Source organism: Rhinopithecus bieti, unplaced genomic scaffold (assembly GCF_001698545.2).
Source record: "Rhinopithecus bieti isolate Rb0 unplaced genomic scaffold, ASM169854v2 scaffold_14215, whole genome shotgun sequence".
Classification (NCBI taxonomy): domain Eukaryota; kingdom Metazoa; phylum Chordata; class Mammalia; order Primates; family Cercopithecidae; genus Rhinopithecus; species Rhinopithecus bieti.
The window spans coordinates 256,327-281,764 of record NW_016808057.1 but is presented as its reverse complement, the minus strand read 5'-3'; the positions used below and the strand labels follow the sequence as shown (position 1 = coordinate 281,764).

General features: G+C 43.0%; 1 protein-coding gene across 1 annotated transcript in view; it reads left to right on the top strand.

Moving 5' to 3' along the window:
• Positions 1–24,794, top strand: part of PHAX (phosphorylated adaptor for RNA export) — a 25,427-nt gene extending 633 nt beyond the window's left edge. Inside the window, exons 2-5 of the mRNA XM_017885373.1 lie at positions 2,230–2,843; positions 7,487–7,607; positions 15,231–15,314; positions 22,943–24,794. Coding sequence (XP_017740862.1) covers positions 2,230–2,843; positions 7,487–7,607; positions 15,231–15,314; positions 22,943–23,212 — 1,089 coding nt within the window. The 3' untranslated portion in view covers positions 23,213–24,794. The remainder of the gene's footprint in view (positions 1–2,229; positions 2,844–7,486; positions 7,608–15,230; positions 15,315–22,942) is intronic.
• Positions 24,795–25,438: the final 644 nt, after the last annotated feature.

Here is a 25,438-nt window from a genome sequence, read left to right as displayed (position 1 = left end):
CCGGGCTGCTGGGTCAGTGGCGGCAGAAGGGGCGAGCAGGCGTCCCCCGGGCGGGCTCACGGAGCCGGGGCTGCAGGGGCCGGCAGCGAGGGGCAGAGGCGGCGGCAGCGGCTGGGCGTGCGAGCCCCGACCCGGCGGCTCCCTGCGAGGCCGGGCGCGCGAGCCCTGGCGCCTCTTGGAGGCTGGCTTGGCGGCGGTCTCTTGGCCGTCTCACCTCCACCTACCGCTGTTTCTTTTTTTCTAAACTTAGGGCTTCCCCACTCCAGCGCTGCTAGGTGACCATTAAGGGGCAGATTTTGCCAGATATATAGCATCTGGGGACATCGGCCTGAAACAGCCTCTGGTGCTCCTTTTCTCCCTGAGCGGGAGACTGAGGCCCAGGAATGAAGTTTATCGCTCACTTAAAGAGCTGGTTTTCCATGTTTCCACCGAACCTAGCTTTAGGCACTAGGTTTTTGTGCTAGCTTCTCTGGTTTTGTTTGTTGTTTTGAGACAGAGTCCCACTCTGTCACCCAGGCTGGAGTACAGTGGCGCGATCTTGGCTCACTGCAACCTCCGCCTCCCGGGTTCAAGCGATTCTCCTGCCTCAGCCTCCGGAGTAGCTGGGATTACAGGGGCCCGCGGCCACGCCCGGCTAATTCTTGTATTTTTGGTAGACACGGAGTTTCACCATGTTGGCCAGGCTGGTCTCGAACTCCTGCCTCAAGTGATCCACCCGCCTTGGGCTCCTAAAGTGCTGGAATTATAGGGGTGAGCCACCGCGTCGGGCCTAGTTTTTGTATTTTTATTAGAGACGAGGGTTCTCCATGTTGGCCAGGCTGGTCTTGAACTCCTGACCTCAAGTGATCCACCTGCCTCGGCCTCCCAAAGTGCTGTGATTAGAGGCGCGAGCCACCGCGCGGGTCCCAGCTTCTCTGCTTTCTAAACGGTAATTTGTCTTGACTGCCTTAGTAGGTAGCAACCTCTTTGAGAGGGCTTTGGTACCAGACTGCCTGTGTTCAGATCCTGGGGCCACCGATGTGTGACCTACAGCAGGTTTATTTAGCCTCACTGCTTTTTGTCTCCATCTATGGAATTGGCATGATGTACCACTGATAGGGTTATTGCAAGGATTCTGTGGAGCATGCAGTGCGCGGTAATGCCTGAAAAGTGTTATCTCTGATGATTATTTGAAGATAGTGGGAGATAGATCGTCCCAACTTGCATTTCCAGCGTAGTAGGAGTTTTAACAAATACAAATACTTGCTTTTGCATATAAATGTTTAGGAAATTAGTACCAAGATATTTTGTTTTTCAATCTCAGGTTGTTTTTACATAAATTGACCCATGACTTGGTAAATAAACTGAATGCCGTGGACTGTGGGGTTTTAAAAATATGCCCAGGCCGGGTGCAGTGGCTCACGCCTGTAATCCCAGCACTTTGGGAGGCCGAGGCAGGTGGATCACGAGGTCAGGAGATTGAAACCATCCTGGCTAACACAGTGAAATCCCATCTCTACTAAAAATACAAAAAAATTAGCTGGGCGTGGTGGCAGGCACCTGTAGTCCCAGCTGCTCGGGAGGCTGAGGCAGGAGAATGGCGTGAACCCAGGAGACAAAGCTTGCAGTGAGCCAAGATCGCACCACTGCACTCCAGCCTGGGTAACAGTGCGAGACTCCCTCTTAAAAAAAAAAAAAAATCATGCCCAGCCTGGGCAATATGGCAAAACCCCATCTCTACAAAAAATGCAAAAAAAAAAAAAATTAGCCGGTTATGGTGAGGGTTGCCTGTAGTCCCAGTCCCTCAGGAGGCTGAGGTAGGAGGATTGCTTGAACCTGGGAGGTTGAGGCTGCGGTGAGCCATGGTTGTTCCACTGCACTCCAGCCTGGGCCACAGAACAAAACTTTGTCTCAAAAAAAAAAAAGTAACTATTATGTATGTCATTTTAACACATTCTGACAATAACTGAAAAGTTTGAAATCTTTTAAGGGTGACAAGATCTTTGGTAATATAGTAAAAGGAGATCTTAGAACAAAGTGCTGCATTCGTTGTAAAGATAAGAATTTGTGGCTTTTAAATTGGTGAATTCCATGTGGAACTTAGAAAAGTAGGGATTTGATTGGTCTCAGACTTGTCTTTGAAGATCAGTTCCTTTTGGAATGGTGCAGTTGAATCTCTAAATTTTTAAAAATTAGGTGGGTGGAGTTTATGTGTTTTGTGAAATGGATTGTGTTTCTTTTCACTTGCAGAAAGTGCTAGGTGGCGACAGTGCTATGAGGGCCTTCCAGAACACGGCAACGACATGTGTGCCAGTATCACATTATCGAGCTGTTGAAAGTGTGGATTCAAGTGAAGAGAGTTTTTCTGATTCAGATGATGATAGCTGTCTTTGGAAACGCAAACGACAGAAATGTTTTAACCCTCCTCCCAAACCAGAGCCTTTTCAGTTTGGCCAGAGCAGTCAGAAACCACCTGTTGCTGGAGGAAAGAAGATTAACAACATATGGGGTGCTGTGCTGCAGGAACAGAATCAAGATGCAGTGGCCACTGAACTTGGTATCTTGGGAATGGAGGGCACTATCGACAGAAGCAGACAGTCCGAGACCTACAATTATTTGCTTGCTAAGAAACTTAGGAGGGAATCTCAAGAGCATACAAAAGATCTAGACAAGGAACTAGATGAATATATGCATGGTGGCAAAAAAATGGGATCAAAGGAAGAGGAAAATGGGCAAGGTCATCTCAAAAGGAAACGACCTGTCAAAGACAGGCTGGGGAACAGACCAGAAATGAACTATAAAGGTCGATATGAGATCACAGAGGAAGATTCTCAAGAGAAAGTGGCTGATGAAATTTCATTCAGGTGAGCATTTGAATTACAAATAAGTACTTGACCAGATGGCTTCTATTTACAGGAAATAAAATAAATGCCAAATACTTTAATGGTATGTTCCCCTTTTGCGGAGGGCCGGGGGGGGGGGCACGTTTTTTTTTTTTTTCTTTTTTTTTTTTTTTTTTTTTTTTTTTTTTGTTTTTTTTTTTGTTTTTTTTGTTTTTTTTTGTTTTTTTTTGAGACAGGGTCTTGCTCTGTCACCCAGGCTGGAGTGCAGTTAGTTGCTCACTGCAGCCTCCGCCTCCTGGCTCAAGGGATTCTCCCACCTCAGCCTCCTGAATAGCTGGGACCACAGGCACGCACCCCCACGCCCAGCTATTTTTTGTATTTTTAGTAGAGACAGGGTCTTACCATGTTGTCCAAGCTACTCTCGAACTCCAGAGCTCAAGGGATCCACCTGCCTTCGCCTCTCAAAGTGCTGGGATTACAGGCGTGAGCCAAGAGCTGGCCTAATTTATTTTTTTTGGAGGGGAGAGGATCTCACTCTGTTGCCCAGGCTGGAGTGCAGTGCTACAATCACACCTCACTGGAGCCTAGAACTCTTGGGCTGAAGGGATTCTTCCACCTCAGCTTCCTAAGTAGCTGGGACTACAGACTCAGGCCATGCACAGTGGCTCACGCTTGTAATCCCAGCACTTTGGGAGGCCAAGGTGGGCGGATCATGAGGTCAGGAGTTTGAGACCAGCCTGGCCAAAACAGTGAAACCCCGTCTCCACTAAAAATACAAAAATTAGCTGGGCATGGTGGTGGACACCTATAATCCCAGCTACTCGGGAGGCTGAGGCAGGAGAATCGCTTGAACCTGGGAGGCAGAGGTTGCAGTGAGCCGAGATTGTGCCACTGCACTCCAGGCTAGGCAACAGAGCTAGACTCCATCTCAAAAAAAAAAATTAGGAGTTTCACTATGTTGCCCAGGCTGGTGTCAAACTCCTGGGTGCAAGCAGTCCTCCCACATTGGCCTCCCAAAGTGCTGGGATTATATGCATGAGCCACTGTGCTGTCCGCAGATTTTTTTGTTTTTGTTTTTTAAGAGACCATCTTGCTGTGGTCACTCAACTGGAGTGCAGTAGCACAATCATAGATCACTGAAGCTGAACTCCTGGGCTCAAGCAATCCTGCCTCAACTTTCCAAATTGCTGGGATTATAGGTGTGAGCCACTGTGCCTGACTCTTTTTGAGGCTTTTTGTTTAAGAAACTGGGGTAATTTGGTTATATGAATACATTTGTATTGTATTTTCAGTTTGTTTTTTTGTATTGTATTTTATTGTATTTTTGTATTGTATTTTGTATTGTATTGTATTGTATTTTTCAGTTTGTTTTTTTAGACAGTCTTGTTCTGTCACCCAGGCTGGAGTGCAGTGGTGTTATCTTGGCTCACTGCAACCTCCCCTCCCGAGTTCAAGCAATTCTCATGTCTCAGCCACCTGAGTAACCTGGATTATAGGCATTTGCCACCACATTCAAATATATTTTTTTTGTTTTGTTTCTGTTTTTTGTATTTTTAGTAGAGATGGGGTTTCACTGTGTTGGCCGGGCTGGTCTTGAACTCCTGGCTTCAAGTGATTTGCCTGCCTTGGCTTCCCAGAGTGCTGGGATTACAGGCGTGAGCTGCACACCAGCTGTATTTTCTTAAATTTGGACAAGCCTGATAGAATAATTTTGCAGACTTTTATGGACTGTTAAACAACTCGTTGCATTTAGTGCCATAGAGCTTTTTAAATAAAGCATATCTTTTTAAATCATGGGTTGTTTTTGTTTGTTTAGTGTTTTCAAGAATTTGTCACTTTTTTCTTAACTTTGAGGTATATTTTACAGATAATGATATTCACCCATTTCTAGTGTTAATTTTTTTAGGAAACATACCAAGTTGTATAACCATCACCTCTGAAACATTTCCGTCACCCAGTAAGATCCCTGATGTCCCCATGCCAATTTACAGTTAATCCCTGTTCTCATCCCAGATAACTGCTAATCTACTTTCTATCTGTATAAATTTACCTTTTCTGGATATTTCATATAAATGGTGTCACGTAGTATGTAATCTCATGCTTTGCTTCTGTCACCTAATGTTATGTTTTTGTTTTTTTGTTTTGTGTGTGTGTGTGTGTGGTTTGTTTGTTTGAGACAGAGTGTCACTCTTGCCCAGGCTGGAGTGCAGTGTCACGATCTCAGCTCACTGCAACCTCCGCCTCCCGGGTTCAAGCAATTCTCATGCCTCAGCCTCATGAGTAGCTGGGATTACAGGCATGTGCTACAACACCCAGCTAATTTTTGTATTTCTTAGAAGAGACAGGGTTTTGACATGTTGGCCAGGGTGGTCTCGAACTACAGACCTCAGGTCATCCGCCCACCTCGGCCTCCCAAAGTAGTGGGATTAGAGGCGTGAGCCACTGCGACTGGCCAGTGTTATGTTTTTGAGATTGATCCGTGGTGTAGCAGGAGTCAATACATTTTTATTGTGTGTGTATATATGCATATATTCATATTGATTATTCTACTTTTTGGCTATTATGAATAGTGCTGTTATGAACCTTCACATCCAGATCTTTAAACATATATTTTCATATCTTTGTTTTGGTTTTGTTTCGTTTTAGATGGAGTCTCACTCTGTCGCCCAGGTTGGAGTGCAGTGGCACGATCTCAGCTCACTGCAGCCTCCACCTCCTGGGTTCAACCAATTCTCCTGCCTCAGCCTCCCTAGTAGCTGGGATTAGAGGCGTGCGCCACCACGCCCAGCTAATTTTTTTTTTTTTTTTTTTTTTTGTATTTTTAGTAGAGACAGGGTTTCACCATGTTGACCAGGCTGGTCTCAAAATTCTAACCTCAGATGATCCACCCTCTTCAGCCTCCCAAAGTGTAGGGATTACAGGCGTGAGCCACCTCACCTGGCCATATTTTCATTTCTTTTGGGTAAATGTCCAGAAGTAGAATTGCTTGGTGTATGGTAAATTTACAATTCATCTATTTTTACCAAGTTCAGATTTTGAATTAACATTTTCATTAGCTCTAAATCACTAATGAACAGTGTCACAAATTTGAAAACAGGTATGGTTCAAGAGTAATACAACTGGTAGGAAAACAAGTATTTACTTTCCAGGCAAACCTATCTGAACACCAGTACTTGATTTTTAAAATACTGGGGAAGTTTGGAATTTGAGTGCTGGAAAGAAACTTAGAGATGTTGTAAACCAAAACCTTCATTTTACAGATTAATATTAGACCTGGAACTAAACCCTGATCCTCGTGTTCCTAGTCTGTCTCTCTTTCCACAAAAATACACTGCCTCCCGTTGAGAAGAAACAAAGGATGCCAGGTCTGAATTCTTTTTTTTTTTTTTTTGAGACAGAGTTTCGCTCTTGTTGCCTGAGCTGGAGTGCAGTGGTGCGATCTCAGCTCACTGCAACCTCTGCCTCAGGGTTCAAGCAGTTCTCCTGCCTCAGCCTCCCGAGTAGCTGGGATTACAGGCATGTGCCACCGCACCCAGCTAATTTTGTATTTTTTGTAGAGACAGGGTTTCTCCACGTTAGGCTGGTCTCAAACTCCCGACCTCAGGTGATCCTCCCACCTCAGCCTCCCAAAGTGCTGTGATTACAGGCATGAGCTATGGCACCCAGCTGAATTCTTGATCTGTTGAGAGTGTGAGCTTTGACACTGGAAGAATTATTTAGGCTACCTATGTTTCTAATATCTCAATGACAAAATGAAAATGTACATTCTTTTTTTTTTTTTTTTTTGAAATGAAGTTTTGCTCTTGTTCCCCAGGCTGGCTCTTGTTCCCCAGGCTGGAGTGCAATGGTGTGATCTCAGCTCACCGCAACCTCCGCCTCCCGGGTTCAGGCAATTCTGCCTCAGCCTCCCGAGTAGCTGGGATTATAGGCATGCGCCACCAGGCCTGGCTACTTTTTTTTGTATTTTTAGTAGAGACGGGGTTACTCCATGTTGGTCAGGCTGGTCTCGAACTCCTGACCTCAGATATCTGCCCACCTCGGCCTCCCAAAGTGCTGGGATTACAGGCATGAGCCACCGTGCTAGGCCGGTATCTTGGACATTCTTGAGAGAATCAACTGGCATAGTGCATGTAAGGTTCTTAGGATTATGCTTACTGTAATAATAATGAGCCACCAGTAAATATTAACTATTTCTATTTTCTTTTTTGAGGCAGGGAGTTTATGAGGGAAAGGTCCTATCCCATTTTAAAGCTCCAGCCGTCTCTGGAGTTAGAGAGCCTTAGCTTTTAGGCATAATAATTGAAAGCATATATGTCTGTCATTTATTTTGACAATAGTGGACTGGCTTTATCTTCTTTTGCATTCGGGCCTGCATTCGTTGTGCTGTATGTGCATTTTGAAATATACTGCAATACAGTAAGGCAAATAAAGAAGCCAAATATGAGAGTTTAGATGGAAACTTGAGGTTACCATCTCCTGTGACCAAAGATTAGGAATGTTTACATGTCAGTGATTCCAAGATTAAATATTGAAGATTTAGGAAACCAGGTGTTCCTGGAATCAGATTTTATTCTAGCTGGGGACTAAGCTGGAGACTCAGGTAGATTTCTCCAACTTTGTACAACAAACAAAGAGGTTAATTTTACTTATTTGTTTCTCATCAGGTTACAGGAACCAAAGAAAGACCTAATAGCTCGAGTAGTGAGGATTATTGGGAACAAAAAGGCAATTGAACTTCTGATGGAAACTGCTGAAGTTGAACAAAATGGTGGTCTCTTTATAATGGTAAGACTGCTTAACTGTTTTGTTTTGTATTGTTTATCCTGTGGTTTTGTTTTGTTTTGATTACAAATTTAACTTGGTCTTTCTTGGATCTCTGATTTATCCTGCATTCTTACAGTATGTTTGAGGTTTTGAAACTATTATCAACAGTGAAGACTGGGTTAAAAAAAAAAATCAGTGGCTGGGCACAGTGGCTCACGCCTGTAATCCCAGCACTTTGGGAGGTTGAGGTGGGCCAATCACCTGAGTTTAGGAGTTCCGAGACCAGCCTGACCAACGTGGAGAAACCCTGTCTCTACTAAAAATACAAAATTAGCCAAGCATGGTGGCGTATGCCTATACTGCAAGCTACTCAGGAGGCTGAGGCAGGAGAATCACTTGAATCCGGGAGGCCAGAGGTTGCGGTGAGCTGAGATTGCACCCTTGCACTCAAGCCTAGGGAACAGAAGTGAAACTCTGTCTGGAAAAAAAAAATAATAATACAGTTGTTTTTGCAATTATACTTTCCTGACAAAAGAAAACAGATAAATTATAGCCTGTTACTGTATAGTCACCAAAACATTTCTTACATGATTCGTTAAAGGTAGAGGTTGAATTTTTTTTAATTAATTAATTAATTTTTTTTTTTGAGAAGGAGTCTTGCTGTGTCACCCAGACTGGAGTGCAGTGGTTCAATCTTGGCTCACTGCAACCTCCACCTCCCAGGTTCAAGCGATTCCCCTGCCTCAACCTCCCAAGTAGCTGAGATCACAGGCGTGCACCACCACACCCAGCTAATATTTGTATTTTTAGTAGAGACGGGGTTTCACCGTGTTGGCCAGGCTGGTCTGAAACTCCTGACCTCAGGCAATCCACCCACCTCGGCCTCCCAAAGTGCTGGGATTACAGGCGTGAGCCACTGCACCCGGCCAAGGGGTTGAAATTTTAAGACAATAGAGTCTAGGGGAGCCTAGGAGCTCAGATATTGAGAATATGGGTTTTAGAGTTTGGGTACCCTTTTTTACTTCTAGATTTTCAGCATATTAATTGAAATTTGGCTAAGTTGTTTGACTCCCTGGAGCCTCAGTCTCCTCAGCTGTAAAATGGAGATTAGTCCTACTTTGTAAGGAGGAGAGGAGATGTTGCACGTAAACTGCTGACCACGGTGTCCAGCACTTTAGCAATGGTAAACAGAAGTGTTCTTTTTGGTTCACTTAATTCATGTATTCTTGAAAAAGAGGGCAAAAAAATGACTTTTTTGGTTTGTTTTTTGAGACGGACTCTCACTCTGTCAACCAGGCTGGAGTGCAGTGGTGCGATCTCAGCTCACTGCAACCTCTGCCTCTGGGTTCCAGCAATTCCCCTGCCTCAGCCTCCCGAGTAGCTGGGACTACAGGCATCCACCACCATGCCTGGCTAATTTTTGTATTTTAATAGAGGCAGACTTTCACCATGTTGCCTAGGCTGATTGAGAACTCCTGAGCTCAGGCAATCCACCCGCCTCAGCCTCCCAAAGTGCTGGGATTACAGGCTTGAGCCACTGCGCCCGGCCAACACTTTTGTTATATAAGCACAGATAGATACACAGTAAAGCACAAATAGGTACACAGTATTTTTGTGTATATTAAAATTTCCTGGGTGTAGGAATGAAAGTTGGGGGAAGTCTAAAAGGGTCCTGGGATGGTAGAGCAATAATGGGAGAAAAGTTTGAGAAGCACTTAACTGTTTCAGAATGACAGAAAGAGCTGCTCTGCCTAGGCCAGATCACGAGCACTGGCAGTTATAGAAGGGTTTGGCACATCTCATTTAATTCAGCTTTCACCACAGGCTGAGGATGAAGGTTTGAATGACTTCCTTGTTTTTTGTTACGATTTAAGTCTGAATAGTATAATGACATCACAAGGGAGTAGATCAATATTGTGCTTTGAACATGGGGAGAAAGAAAACCCAGTTAAGATTGATAGCATTAACTAAGGAAATAGCCTATGAACATAAATTACAGGAGTCAAAACAGAAGTTAGCAACAAAACAAATTATAATAATCACGAATGCACTGCCATCCCTATTTGTGTCATTGTTAAAAGTACTTCGATTTTCATTCAGTTGAACACGGTTACAGATTTCATCAATATTTTAGTACTGTAGTAATAAAACTTTATATTCCAATGAGCTAATGCAGATTTACTGAATATTGGGAAGATGCAAGTTCAAATTTACTTTATTTTATTTTTTGAGACAGTCTGGCTCTGTTGCCCAAGCTGGAGTACAGTGGTGCGATCTTAGCTCACTGTAACCTCCCCCTCCCAGGCTCAAGCCATTCCCCACCTCAGCCTCTGAGTAGCTGGGATTGCAGGTGCATGCCACTGCGCTTGCCTAATTTTTTTGTGTTTTTTTTTTTTTTTTTTTTTTTTTTTTTTTTTTGAGACGGAGTCTTGCTCTGTCGCCCAGGCTGGAGTGCAGTGGCCGGATCTCAGCTCACTGCAAGCTCCGCCTCCCGGGTTCACGCCATTCTCCTGCCTCAGCCTCCCGAGTAGCTGGGACTACAGGCGCCCGCCAGGTCGCCCGGCTAGTTTTTTGTATTTTAGTAGAGACGGGGTTTCAGCATGTTAGCCAGGATGGTCTTGATCTCCTGACCTCGTGATCCGCCTGTCTCGGCCTCCCAAAGTGCTGGGATTACAGGCTTGAGCCACCGCGCCCGGCATTTTTTTGTGTTTTTAATAGAGACGGAGTTTCATCATGTTGCCTAGGCTGGTTTTGAACTTGTGAGGTCAAGCAATCTGCCAGCCTCGGTCTCCCAAAGTGCTAGGATTACAGGTGTGAGCCACTATGTCTGGCACCCAAATTTACTTCTTTGGATACATTCTGTCCTTGAATTTAGTGCTTTCTACATGCCAGGCACTGTTCTAGAGGAAGGAGCTTATGGTGTGGTTGGGGGACAGGAAGACAGTCTATAAACAATAAGTATAACTTCAAGTATGTTAAAAAGTGATACATTGACTGGACACACCTGTAATCCCAGCACTTTGGGAGGCCGAGGAGGGTAGATGGCTTGAGGACAGGAGTTCGAGACCAGCCTGGGCAACACGGTGAAATCCTGTTTCTACCAAAAAAAAAAAAAAAAAAGAACATATATGTATATTAGCTGGGCTTGGTAGCACATGTGTTTAGTCCCAGCTATCCAGGAGGCTGAAGTGAGAGGATCACTTGAACTTGGGAGGTCAAGGCTGCAGTGAACCGTAATCATATCACTGCACTCCAGCTTGGGTGACAGAGCGAGACCCTGTCTCAAAAAAAATAAAAAGTGATATATCCTATGGGAAAAGAAAGAAATCAGATGGAGCTATAGGGAGTAGTGGAGAGGGGGACGTTGCAGTTAAACTAGAGTGGTCTGGGTAGATGTTATTAAGAATGCGCCATTTGAACGAAGACTTGAGGTGAAGCAATGACTACTGCAGGAAGAATAGACCAAGTAGAAGTAACACCCATTGTAGAAGTGAAGGGTGCCTAGCAAGGCCAGAACTGGGGTGAAGTGAGCAGTTTACTTGCTTTAGGTGCAAAATTTGAGAGTGCCTTAAAAGCTCAGTAATCAAAATAAATAATATTTGAATGTACCAATTTCAAAAATCAAAATTAATGCAAAAAATCCATAATGGACAAAATTTTAAAGACAGGCTCTTACCCTGAACTTGGCAAGGCTGCTCTTTCCACCCTAATCTCTACCTAGTTCCAGTCTGAACAAGGGGCCAGTGTGGCAGGAGCAGAGTGCATGAGAGAGTGAGTTAGGATATAAAGTTAGAGAGGTAATTGGGCCAGGTCTAGTGGGAACTTGTTTGCCATCTTAAGGAATTTGCCTTTGACTTTAAATGAGATAGCCCATAGAGGGTTTTGAACAGATAAGAAATGCATTTCCTAGGCCGGGTGTGGTGGCTTACGCCTGTAATCCCAACACTTTGGGAGGCCGAGGCGGGCGGATCACTTGAGGTTGGGAGTTCGAGACCAGCCTGACCAACATAGAAAAACCCCATCTCTATTAAAAATACACAAAAATTAGCTGGGCATGGTGGTGTATTCCTGTAATCTCAGCTACTCACGAGGCTGAGGCAGGAGAATCGTTTAAACCCAGGAGGTGGAGGTTGTCATGAACCGAGATCGTGCCGTTGCACTCCAGCCTGGGCAACAAGAGTGAAACTCAGTCTCAAAAAAAAAGAAAAAGAAATGCATTTCCTTTCAGCTGCTGTTTTGAGGGATAAGAGTAGAAGCAGGAAATGCCATTCCAGGTGGGTCTGACCAGCATGGTAGCACTGGGATGAAGGAAAAGTGGTCAGATTCTGAGTATATGTGGAAGATACAGCCAACAGAATTTCCTAGTGGATTAGATACAGGATGTAAGAAAAGGAAGAGTCAAGGATGACTCCAAGGTTTTTAGCCAGTTTAAAGAGCAATGTCCAAAAATTCACATTGGCTCCAAAGTCTCAAAAGTCTATTTAACATGAACATAGAAGGGTGTGTATAATGGATTGTTAAATGAAAAGACACAGATTACAAACCAATTGGCCAGGCGCAGTGGCTCACTCGCTTTGGGAGGCTGAGACAGGCATATCACCTGAGGTCAGGAGTTCGAGACGAGCCTGGCCAACATGGTGAAACCCCATCTCTACTAAAAATACAAAATTAGCCTGATGTGGTGGCATGTGCCTGTAATTCCAGCTGCTTGGGAGGCTGAGGCAGGAGAATCGCTTGAACCAGGGAGGTAGAGGTTGCAGTGACCAGAAATGTGCCACTGCACTCTAGCCAGGGCAACGAGAACATAACTCTGTCTCAAAAATAAATAAATAAATAAACCAATTTATGTAACAGAATCCCATTTGGGGTTGGGTTACAAATATATGTGGCATACAAAAAAGTAAAAAGATGTCAAGGTGTGGTGGCTCACACCTGTAATTCTGAGACCAGCCTGGGTGACATGGTGAAACTTAATCTCTACAAAAAAAATGCAAAAATTAGCTGGATGTTGTGGCACGTGCTTGTAGTCCCAGCTACTCGGGAGGCTAAGGAGGTGGGAGGATTCCTTCAGCCCAGGAGGTCAAGCTGCAGTGAGGTATGATCATACCACTTCACTTCAGCCTGGGCGACGGAGTGAGACTATGTCAAATAAAAGTGAAAAGAGTATGTGTCAAAATGTTACAGTGATTACCTATGGGTAGTGGGATTATGGGTGGTTTTTTTCTTTTTTCTTTCTTTTTTTTTCTTTTTGATACAGGATCTCACTCTGTCGTCCACGCTGGAGTGCAGTGGCACAATCAGGTCACTGCAGCCTCAACCTCCCTGACTCAAGCAGTCCTCCCACCTCAGCCTTCCAAGTAGCTGGGACTGTAGGCTTGAGCCACCATGCCCAGCTAATTTTTGTATTTTTTGTAGAGATGAGGTTTTACCATGTTGCACAGGTTGGTCTCAAACTCCTGCAAAAATATGTGTGTGAGTTTTTTGGTTTTTGTTTTTTTTAGACAGAGTCTTGCTCTGTCACCCAGGGTGGAGTGCAGTGGTGCCATCTCAGCTCACTGCAACCTCTGCCTCCCAGGTTCAAGCAATTCTGCCTCAGCCTTCTTAGTAGCTGGGATTACAGGCATATCCTACCATGCCCAGCTAATTTTGTATTTTTAGTAGAAACAGGGTTTCACCATGTTGGCCAGGCTGGTCTCAAACTCCTGACCTCAAGTGATCCACCCGTCTTGGCCTCACCCAACCCATGAGCCACCGCGCCCGGCCACATGTGTGTATGTACCTATTTCCTTATTTTTAAAAATTCGGTTGTTTGAATAGGCAAGCAGTTCACATGATAAAACATAAGAAAGAGTATCAAGGGCTAAAGCGGGGAGGCTAAGGAAAATGGATGTGTACAGAGTTTCAGATTTGCAAGATGAAACAGTTTTGGAGATCGTTTTATAACAGTGTAAATATACTTTATTGCTGAACTGTACACTTAAAAATTATGAAGACGGTAACAATTTTTGTCATGTGTTTATTATCACAGTAAAAAATCAGAAGAGTAAAAGGTATGTAGTGAGAGGCTACCTGACCACACGTATCCTCGAGCCACTCAGACTCCTCCCCGACACACATTATTATTTTTTTGAGATGGAGTCTCGCTCTGTCACCCAGGCTGGAGTGCAGTGGTGCGATCTCGGCTCACTACAACCTCTGCCTCCCGGGTTCAAGCAATTCTCCTGCCTCAGCCTTCTAAGTAGCTGGGATTACAGGCACACGCCACCATGCCCAGCTAATTTTTATATTTTTAGTAGAGAAGGGGTTTCACCATGATAGTCAGGCTGGTCTCAAACTCCTGACCTCATAATCTGCCCACCTTGGCCTCCCAAAGTGCTGGGATGACAGGCGTGAGCCACTCCGCGTGGCCCCAACACACTTTTTTTTTACACAGGTGGTCATATACTATACACACTATTCTATACCTTGCTTTTTTAACTTAATGTATCTTAGAAATCTTATCAAGTATGTAAAGAGAGCCCCTCCATTCTTTTTTGCAGTTGCTAGCATTCCGGTGAATGGTTATGTCATAACTTATATGACTGTGTGTATATACACATACATGCTCAGTTGATCTTCATTATTTGTAGATTTTATATTTTCAAATTTGCCTACTTGGTAAAAAGTTGTTAACCTCAAAATTAATACTAGTGGTGGTTTCACAATCATTCACAGACATGCAGTTTCTAAAAAAATTTGAGTTGTCCAGCATGCACATGCTTAACTGAGGTCGAACAAGGCAACACTCTGCCTTGTTTCAGCTTCCATACTATAAAATAAATAATACGTTTATCTTCTCCAATGTAAGATATTATCTATGTCATAGACTAAATACCAATATATATTTGGCTTTTTTTCCTGGATTTTCTGTTTTGCTTCACTGATCATTCTAGATTTATTTTGGTACCATACAGTTTTAATTATGTAGGGTTTATGATGTGTTTTAACATCTAATAGAATATTCATGGTGCGGTGGCTCGCAGCTGTAATGCTAGCACTTTGGGAGGCCAAGGCGGGCAGATCACCTGAGGTCAGGAGTTTGAGACCAGGCTGGCCAACATGGCAATTTCTGTTTCTACTAAAAATACAAAAATTCGCCAGGCATAGTCATGAGTACCTATAATCCCAGCTACTCAGGAGGCTGAGGCAGGAGAATCACTTGAACCCCATGGGAGAGGCAGAGGCTACAGTGAGCCAAGATCACGCCACTTCACTCTAGCCTGAGCAAAAGAGTGAAACTCCGTCTCAAAAAAAAAAAATTCACTGACTTAAGCAGGTGGCAGATAAAAACAGAAAATCCAGTCATTTGTTAGGTCATTTGAGCTGAGTGGCCTATTTCTCTTTGTCACCATATAGATTTTTTAAATCACAGAATTTCAGAGTTAAAAAAGACCAAAGACCTTTGGCCTTCGTTTTATAGATGAAGATACTGAAACTCATATTTCGGTAATTTACTGGTGTTATCTATTTCATAAGAGTCAGAATCAGGACTGGACTTCAGATCTGGTATTCCTTCTATCCCCTTAATTGTGTCTCTGTTAAAAGATACCTTGACCATTTATGGGAAGAGTATATGCAGTTTAACTTTTCTGTTCCTTTTTGTAGAATGGTAGTCGAAGAAGAACACCAGGTGGAGTTTTTCTGAATCTCTTGAAAAACACTCCTAGTATCAGCGAGGAACAAATTAAGGTAATAATAATGTCCTTACCTCTTAAGCTCCATCATAATTTGACTTGTAACTCACCCTCTAGCTTCATTTTCTATGAATATCCATTACCTGCTGTGCCTTCAGTGGACTGATTTTGTTACTGTCTTATTCTGAGGAACATTTGTGCCTTTTATTTTTTTTATTTATTTATTTTTGAGGTGGAGTCTCACTCTGTCGCCCAGGCTGGAGTGCAGTGGTGTGATGTCAGCTCCCTGCAACCTCTGCCTTCCGGGTTCAAGTGATTCTCGTGCCTCAGCCTTCCAGGTAGCTGGGAATACAAGCACATGCCACTATGCCTGGCGGATTTTTGTATTTTTAGTAGAGACGGAGTTTCACCATGTTGGCCAGGCTGGTTTCGAACTCCTGACCTCAAGCAGTCCGCCCATCTCGGCCTCCCAAAGTGCTGGGATTACAGGCGTGAGCCACTGCGCCCAGCCAGCTTTTTATTTTTTGTAGATACAGGGTCTCAGTATGTTGCCCAGGCTGGTCTTGTATATCTCAGCTCAAGTAATCCTCCTGCCCCAATCTCCCAAAGTGCTGCAATTACAGGCATGAACCATTCTTACTTTACCTATACTCTTTCTTTCTTTCTTTCTTTCTTTCTTTCTTTCTTTCTTTCTCTCTCTCTCTCTCTCTCTCTTTCTCTCTCCCTCCCTCCCTCCCTCCCTCCCTTCCTTCCTTCCTTCCTTTCCTTTCTTTGCTTTCTTTCTTTCCTTTCTTTCCTTTCTTTCCTTTCTTTCTTTCCTTTCTTTCTTCCTTCCTTCCTTCCTTTCTTCCTTCCTTCCTTCCCTCCCTCCTTCCCTCCCTCCTTCCCTCCCTCCTTCCTTCCTTCCTTCCTTCCTTCCTTCCTTTGAGACAGGGTCTAAGAATCTAGCTCTGTTGCCCAGGCTGGAGTGCAGTGGCACAATTTCTGTTCACTGCGCAACCTCTGCCTCCTGGGCTCAAGTGGTCCTCCCACCTCAGCCTCCAGAGTAACTGGGAGTACAGGCACGCGTCACCACACCCAGCTAATTTTTGTATTTTTTTGTAGAGATGTTGCCCAGGCTGGTCTGGAACTCTGGGCTCTAGTGATCTACCCACCTCAGCCTCCCATGGTGTTGGGATTATAGGCATGAGCCACCACGCCTGGCCTATACAGTCTTTTTCTGTTCCGTGTGGAAATAAATAACAAGCATCAAATGCTTGGTTCTAATTATTTGAACAAGCATAAGGGCAGGCAGTGAGTCTGGAATGAGTGTACAGTTAGCACTTCAGCTTGGTGCCATCTCCCACCAAAAAAAAAAAAAATACCAAAAAAAACAAAAAAAAAGTATGTCCCAGTAATGACAATACCCTACATAACCACAAGACCCATTATCACTCCTAAGAGAAATAAAAACAATTTCATAGTATTCAATATCTAGGCCTTATTCCAATTTCCTAATTTGTCCCAAGAATATATTTTACCTACTTTCCTCCTAAGCAGGTACAGTCTAGATTTCCATATTCCATTTGTTAAATCTCTTCCTTTATTATATATTTTTAATTATTTTAATTTTTTTTTTTTTTTGAGACAAAGTCTTTCTCTGTTGCCCGAGCTGAAGTGCATCATCACAGCTCACTGCAGTCTTGACCTCCCTGGTCTTAGGTGACCCTCAGCTTCCCAATTAGCTGGGACCACAGGCACACACCACTATGGCCAGCTAATTTTTGTATTTTTTGTAGAGATGGAGTTTCACCATGTTGGCCAGGCTGGTCTTCAACTCCTGGGCTCAAGCAGTCCTCCCACTTTGGCCTCCCAAAGTGCTGGAATTACAGGTGTTAGCCACCTCGCCTAGCCCTCCTTTATTCTTTTTAACCCTACATTTTCCTTCATGATTTAGACCTTTTAAAGAGTTAAAGATGGTGAGGTCAGGCACGGTGGCTCATGTTTGTAATTCCAGCACTTTGGGAGGCCGAGGTGGGCAGATCACTTGAGTTCAGGAGTTCCAGACAAGCCTGGCCAACATGGTGAAACCCTGACTCTACTCAAAATACAAAAATTAACCAGGCATGGTGGCGGACGCCTGTAGTCCCTACTATTCGGGAGGCTAATGCAGGAGAATCGCTTGAACCTGGGAGGTGGAGGTTGCAGTGAGCCGAGATCACACCACTGCACTCCAACCTGGGTGACAGAGCAAGACTCTGTCTTTTAAAAAAAAAAAAAAAAGGAAGAAGAGTTACAGGTGGTTATCTTACAGAATATTTGGTTACCTTATTATATTCTGGTGATTGTCTCCTTCTGTCTCCAGTGTTATAAACTGGAAGGTGTAGACTCTTTAGTTTTTTGTTTTGTTTTTTTTTCCCCAAGACAGAGTTTCGCTCTGTCGCCGAGGCTGGAGTGCAGTTGCACGATCTCGGCTCACTGCAAGCTCTGCCTCCTGGGTTCACACCATTCTCCTGCCTCAGCCTCCTGTGTAGCCGGGACTACAGGCGCCCGCCACCGCGCCCGGCCAATTTTTTTTTTTTTAGTAGAAATGGGGTTTCACCATGTTAGCCAGGATGGTCTCGATCTCCTGACCTCGTGATCCACCTGCTTCCGCCTCCCAAAGTGCTGGGATTATGGGCATGAGCCACCACGCCTGGAGACTCTTTAGTATTTTAAGTCATTTTTGTGTTATTGGGAATGTCTTTTATGGACATCTTTTAATACGTTAATCAGAGAACATGATTTGTACTTAGCATTTATTCAAATACTAAAGATTGAGAACTAACCTCTTGCATAGGAAAGAGGTGGTGCACATCTAACGCAGCTGTTGTATTTGAGTAGCTCTGTGTTTTCCTTATGATAACAATGGTGATAAAGGTTAATAAGAATGTGTCTTTGAACTATACTGACTAATGCTAGTAATGACAGATAAAGCCACTTACCTTGAGCTGGTCCAGGTAATTGTATTTTGCATCTGCTCAGTGTTCTTTTTCCTTAAGTTTTCTGGCTGTTCACTTAACAGTCACTTTAAGAGTCTACTATGTTGACATTCCTATAGGAAATGTTACTGTTACTGCAAATCTAAAATCTCTAGTATAGTAACTACTTTTTTCATTTCATTGTAACAACTGTTTCAGTAACATGATTTGTGACAATATGAGTTTCCTTAGGAACACAACTGTTGAGTAGTAGCAAAGATTATACTCTAATGTTCTCTCCCCTCACCCAAAATAATTCTTGACAAAAGTATGTACTTAAAAGATACCTTCTAAGTAACTAAACCTTGGACAAACAATATTCTCAGGCAGGAGAAAAGAAATACTGTAACATTTATTGATTTCCTCCCGCTGGACCAGAGATTAATATTATGTAACTTAATCTTCACCACATTGTATCACTGTGGGAGTTACTTTGTTATGCAAATGAAGAATGATCAAAATTATATGCCTGAGATCACACAGACCACTCTGACTCCAAACCCATGTTGGAGTTACTTTCACTGTATTATGTCTTTGTAATTCAGTAATTCCAGCTCATTGAGGGAAAGGATTTTAATGCTAGAAAGTTTTTATGTTAAACTGCCAGAAACTTTGCATTATAGTAAAAAAAAAAAAACAGAAACATTTGGAATATCTCATAATAGGGACATGTTGACTTACAAGGACATTCTTTTTTTTTTTTTGGTTGCTTTTTTGAGACAGAGTCTCACTCTGTCCCCAGGCTGAATGAAGTGCAGTGGCGCGATCTTGGCGCACTGCGTCCTCCGCCTCCCAGGTTCAAGCAGTTCTGTCACCTCAGCCTCTCGAGTAGCTGGGATTACAGGCGTATCACCACACCCGGCTAATTTTTGTATTTTTATTAGAGACGGGGTTTCACCATGTTGGCCAGGCTTTTCCCAAATTCCTGACTTCAGGTGATCCACCCTCCTCGGCCTCCCAAAGTGCTGGGATTACAGGCGTGAGCCACCTCGCCTGGTCAAAAAGTTCTTTTTAAAAAAGGACTGTTTCACTCTGTCACCCAGGTCTCACGCCGTGTTGCTTAGGGTGGTCTTGAACTTTGGGGCTCAAATGATGTTCATGCCTTGGCCTCTCAAAGTGCTGGGATTACAGGTGTGAGCCACTGTACCCGGCAGTTTTGTTTTGAAGAGTTAGGTCTTCTGCTGTCACTCACACAGGAGTCCAGTGGCATTATCATAGCTCACTGCAGCCTCAAACTCTAGGGCTCAAGTGACCCTCTTGCCTCACCCTCCCAAGTAGCTGGTACTATAGGCACATGCCATCACTCTCGGCTTATTTCTTAAATGTTTTGTAGAGACAGAGTCTTCCTATTTTGATCAGTCTAGTCTCAAACACCTGGCCTTAAGCAGTCCTCCTGCCTGGGCCTCCCAAAGGCCTGGGATTACAGGTGTAAGCCACCATGCCTGACCAATACAATTTTATTATAGATAATTTATTTCAGATGCTACCCAAATGATGGTTATAATTATTCTTTTCATTGCTTTGTTGCTAACAGTCACCGTATGTAGAACTTAGAAGCCAGAACTTGACTGAATGGATTTGTTTTCCTGTTTTAAAATTCCATTTGGGTACATGACCTCACAATTAAGTTTTGTTTTAAAAAATACAAAGTTTTCTGAAGGAAAAAAGCAATAGTTTAAACTTTATTTGCTTTGTTCAAAAAAAAAAAAAAAAAAGCTCAGCTAAAACACTAGAGTTAGATTCCTTAACTTGGAGAGTTAAGTATATATAGATATGGATGGGAGGGGGGAAATTTTCCCTCAAATTACCTGCCTGCCTTTGTGATAAAGATATTAACAACAATTGCCAGGCATGATGGCTCACGCCTATAATCCCAGCACTTTGGGAGGCTGAGGCGGGCAGATCACGAGGTCAGGAGATCGAGACCATCCGGGCTAACATAGTGAAACCCCATCTCTACTAAAATACAAAAGTTAGCTGGTTGTAGTGGCGGGCGCCTGTAGTCCCAGCTACTCAGGAGGCTGAGGCAGGAGAATGGCGTGAACCCAGGAGGTGGAGCTTGCAGTGAGCCGAGATCGTGCCACTGCACTCCAGCCTGGGTGACAGAGCGAGACTCCATCTAAAAAAAAAAAGATACTAACGTATTGCAACAACATTTTGGGAACATAATAGAACCCACTTTGTTCTATTAAATTCATAACGCATGGGAATAAAGTTTCTTTTTATTTTGTTTATTGTTTTTTCTTTTAATTTTTGAGATGGAGTCTCCTAGCTCTGTTGCCCAGGCTGGAGTGCAGTGGTGCGATCTTGGCTCACTACAACCTCTGCCTCCCAGATTCAAACGATTCCCCTGCCTCAGCCTCCCTAGTAGCTGGGATTACAGGCTCACACCACCTCGCCCAGCTGATTTTTTGTATTTTAGTAGAGATGGGGTTTCACCATGTTGGCCAGGATGGTCTCGATCTCCGGACCTCGTGATCCACCTGCCACGACCTCCCAAAGTGCTGGGATTACAGGCATGAGCCAGCACGCCCAGCCTAATTTTTGTTTTTTTGTTTTGTTTTGTTTTTTGTTTTTTTAGTAGAGATGGAGTTTTACCATATTGGCTAGTCTAGTCTCAAACTCCTGACCTCAAGTGATCTGACCACCTCGGCCTCCTAAAGTGCTAGGATTACAAGCATGAGCTACCACACCTGGCCAAAGTTTCTTTTTAGTAAAGCTTGCCATATTTGGAGAGAAAAGGACAGCTTCATAAAATGTACTCGTTGCTACCAAGCATTATACTACTTAGAATTCTTAGCAAGATGCTTGGATGTGCTTCCATATAAAGTGAAAATGCTTCTACTTGTGGCTTCTTCATAGTCTTTGAATTAAAGGTAATTGAACTCTTGGAAAAAATTGCAAATCATCACACTTTTGTGAAATCATTATCATAGATTTTAAGACTATTGGGCCGGGTGCAGTGGCTCACCCCTGTAAATCCCAGCACTTTGGGAGGCCGAGGCAGGTGGATCACTTGAGGCCAAGAGTTGGAGACCAGCCTGGGCAACATGGAGAAACCCCATCTCTACTAAAAATACAAAATTTAGTTGGGTGTGGTAGCTCACGCCTGTAGTTCCAGCTACTCGGGAGGCCGAGGCATGAGAATTGCTTGAACCCTGGAAGCAGAGATTGCAGTGAGCCGAGATCGCACCACTACCCTCCAGCCTGGGCAACAGAGCCAGACTCTGTCTCAATAAAAAAGAAGGAAAAAAAAAAACAAGAATGTAGGAGAAATCACCAGCTACTTGGGATGCTGAGGCAGGATGATTGCTTTAGTCCAGGAATTCGAGGCTGCAGTGAGGTTTAATTATACCACTGCACTCCAGCTTGGGTAACAGAGCGAGGCCCCATCTCTATCAAAAACTTTTAAAAAGAATATTAGAGAAATCTTACATGAGTTCAGACTTCATACTTTCACATGTTAGCTCTGTAATTTTGTGCCTCATTTTCCACATCTGAAAACAAGGGTTGTATAACTACCTCATAAGGCTTTCGTGAGGATGAAATGAGTTAATGTGTGTGTAAAGTCCTTAGCAAGATGCCTGGTACATAAAAGTACTCACTTGATAACTGGTAGCGAGCCTTATTATCTTCTGAGTTTACCTTTGTCTTTTCTCACGTGTGTACCCTCCTTCTCCATCCTCAGTTCCTCCTCTTTAGCAAATACTTTTTATTTCTCTTCATCAAAACACTCATATTCTGAAGTTTTCCCTTACCCCTTCATTTCAAAGATCTTTACACCTTCCTCTGTTAATTCTGTGTGCTGCTTATAACTATTTAGCACAAATTTTGGGAGAGAGTCTCCTTTATCCCACCATCTTCCATAGTGCTTTTATAAACAAAAGGCATTGGGATTTATATTCTTTAAGAATGTAATAGGCACTGGCTTGGCTACAGCTTTTAGGAATCCCTGCCCAGAAGATAATAGGGTCCCAGAAGTGTGTCCTGCCAACACCAGTTTCTTTTTTAAACCTTTGAACCTTCTCTGTTTTAGTACAGTTTGATGATCCCTAATCTAGAAATCCAGAATGCTCCAAAACTTTGTTGTTTTGGTTTGGTTTTTTTTTGTTTGTTTGTTTATTTGTTTTTGAGACACAGTCTTGCTCTGCCACCCAGGCTGGAGTGCAGTGGCGCAGTCTCGGCTCACTGCAACCTCTGTCTCCTGGGTTCAAATGATCCTCCTGCCTCAGCCTCCCTAGTAGCTGGGACTACAGATGTATGCTACCACACCCAGCTAATTTTTATATTTTTAGTACAGACAGGGTTTCACCATGTTGGCCAGGCTGGTCTGCAACTCCTGACCTCAAGTGAACCACCCATCTCTGCCTCCCAAAGTGCTGGGATTACAGGCATGAGCCACCATGCCCAGCCTTCATTTAGGAAATTTTTAACTGTAGAGATGATATGTTATGGTAGAATAAGCATGGGCCCTAAACCTAGCACTAGGCTGGGTTTAAATCAGTTCAACCTTTACTTGCAGTGAGTACTTACTTAATATCTTGAACTCCATCTTGATAAGGAGCCTAATGATATTTGCTTATTTTTTGTAAGAAATGGAGATAATGATTTTAAAGGGACAGGCATGGAATAAACTTTTAATACGTGGTAGTTCTTGCTTACTAAAGTTGTTCCTTTATTACAGGACATTTTCTACATTGAAAACCAAAAGGAATACGAAAATAAAAAAGCTGCTAGGAAGAGGAGAACACAAGTGTTGGGAAAAAAGATGAAACAAGCTATTAAAAGTCTAAATTTTCAAGAGGATGATGATACATCACGAGAAACTTTTGCAAGTGACACAAATGAGGCCTTGGCCTCTCTTGATGAGTCACAGGAAGGACATGGAGAAGCCAAGTTGGATCCAGAGGAAGCCATTGAAGTTGATCATTCTCATGATTTGGACATTTTTTAAATACATTTTTGACAGTTTGAGGACTAAGCCTTTCTAAAATAACATGTAATAAACCATTTTTACTGAGATTGCAACGTTTTGCACTGATAAACATGAGAATCTGGAGGAAAGACAATTGTTTTCTTGTTTAAAATAGTGTATGTGCAGAAAGGGAATGTAATTGATAGAACATTTAAGGATATCTCATGTCTGACAATACTTAAGAGTATATAGCACAGGATTTAATTTCTCATTCTGTTGCACGTGCTAAGTGTGAGTATTACTAGTTGATAATCAGTTTTGTCTAGGTCATAACATACTATTTGAAAGTTTGCTTTTTTAAGTTTATCTTTGCAGTGAATTATGCTTTGACTTTAAAACATTCCACTAAAATCATAATGGGACATATAAATTATTAAGTTGTTACAAATGCATTCAAATTTGTTTTTTCTGTGTTGTAAGAACTCAGGCATTTTTAAGGATAAAAACTAACATTGGCCAGGCACGGTGACTCACGCTTGTAATCCCAGCACTTTGGGTGGCTGAGGCAGGCAGATCACTTGCGGTCAGGAGTTTGAAACCAGCCAGACCAAAATGGTGAAACTTTGTCTCTACTAAAAATACAAAAACTAGCCAGGCGTGGTTATGCATGCCTATAGTCTAAGCTACTCGGGAGGCTGAGGCAGGAGAATCACCTGAACCCAGGTGGCAGAGATTGCAGTGAACTGAGATTGCACCACTGCACTCCAGCCTGGGCAACAGAGCGAGACTCCGTCTCAAAAAAAAAAAAAGATACAGTTAAGAGGTGTATACTGATGATTCTTCCCACTCATTTGTTTGTCCAGAAGTAAATAAATGTCAGAAATTTTTAAGAGTCTCAGTCTGTCGCCCAGGCTAGAGTGCAGTGGCATGATCTCGGCTTATTGCAGCTGCCATTTCCCAAGTTCAAGTGATCATGTGCCTCAGCTTCCTGAGTAGCTGAGATCACAGGTGTGCACCACCACGCCCAGCTAATTTTTGTATTTTTAGTAAAGACTGTTTAGCCATGTTGTCCAGGCTGGTCTCGAACTCCTGGCCTCAAGTGGTCTGCCCACCTCTGCCTCCCAAAGTGCTGGGATTACAGGCGTGAGCCACCACACCCAGCCTTATTCTTAAATTTAACGTGGTTTTTGACTTCTTAATTAACTTGGTTATATACTAAATGTGATCTACTCCTGTGTATTACTAGATACTTTAAAAAAATTTTCAAGCTGGGCATGGTGACGCACACCTGTAATCCCAACACTTTGGTAGGCCAAGAGAGGAAGATTGCTTGAGCCCAGGAGTTCGAGATCAACCTGGGCAAGATCATGAGACCCTGTCTCTAGTTTAAAAAAGAAAAAAAAAAAAAAAAAAAACATTCCCAGTGGCAGCCTACCTAAGACTGTTTTACCTTATGTTAAGGAAGTTAGGTATTTAAGATGTTACATATGCCGGCGCAGTGGCTCATGCCTGTAATCTCAGCACTTTGGGAGGCTGAGATGGGTGGATCATTTGAGGTCAGGAGTTCAAAACCAGCCTGGCCAACAAGGTGAAACCCCATCTCAACTAAAAATACAAAAAATTAGCCAGGCATGGTGGTGCATGCCTGTAATCCCAGCTACTTGGGAGGCTGAGGCAGGAAAATCGCTTGAACCCGGGAGGCAGAGGTTGCATGCAGTGAGTCGAGATCATGCCACTGCACTCTAGCCTGGGCAACAAAGCAAGACTTTGTCTAAATAATAATAATAATAAAATATTACATGTGCATGAAGTTTTAAATTATTAATGAAGAAAATAAAGGTAGTTTAGACATTCCAAGAGTTAACTGTAGTTTACAAAAATATATTAAGCAAAAATATGCTTGATATATTAAGCAGAAATTTTGTTTATTAAGCAAAATGTAAAATTCAGCAATTATAAACTTCCTTCAGACAGTGTACTTGAAGTCTTCTGGTAGTTCTGAGAATATGGTCATTGAAGTTGGATCTAAAAGGAAAGTGGTTATTGGTTGCTTTTTATTTATAAAGAATGCAAAATAAAATTAGATTTTGGCAGTCCTTAATGAGCTTCAAGTGATTATATTTTAAATCTTGAATGTTTTTTCATAAAATTGCTATAACCAAGAAAAATATTTTTAAAAGGTAACTGGATATTGACTCGAGACAATTTATGGGAGGTGATTTTAGAAATAGTACATTAAGAAAGATAATTATTCTGAATACTTAA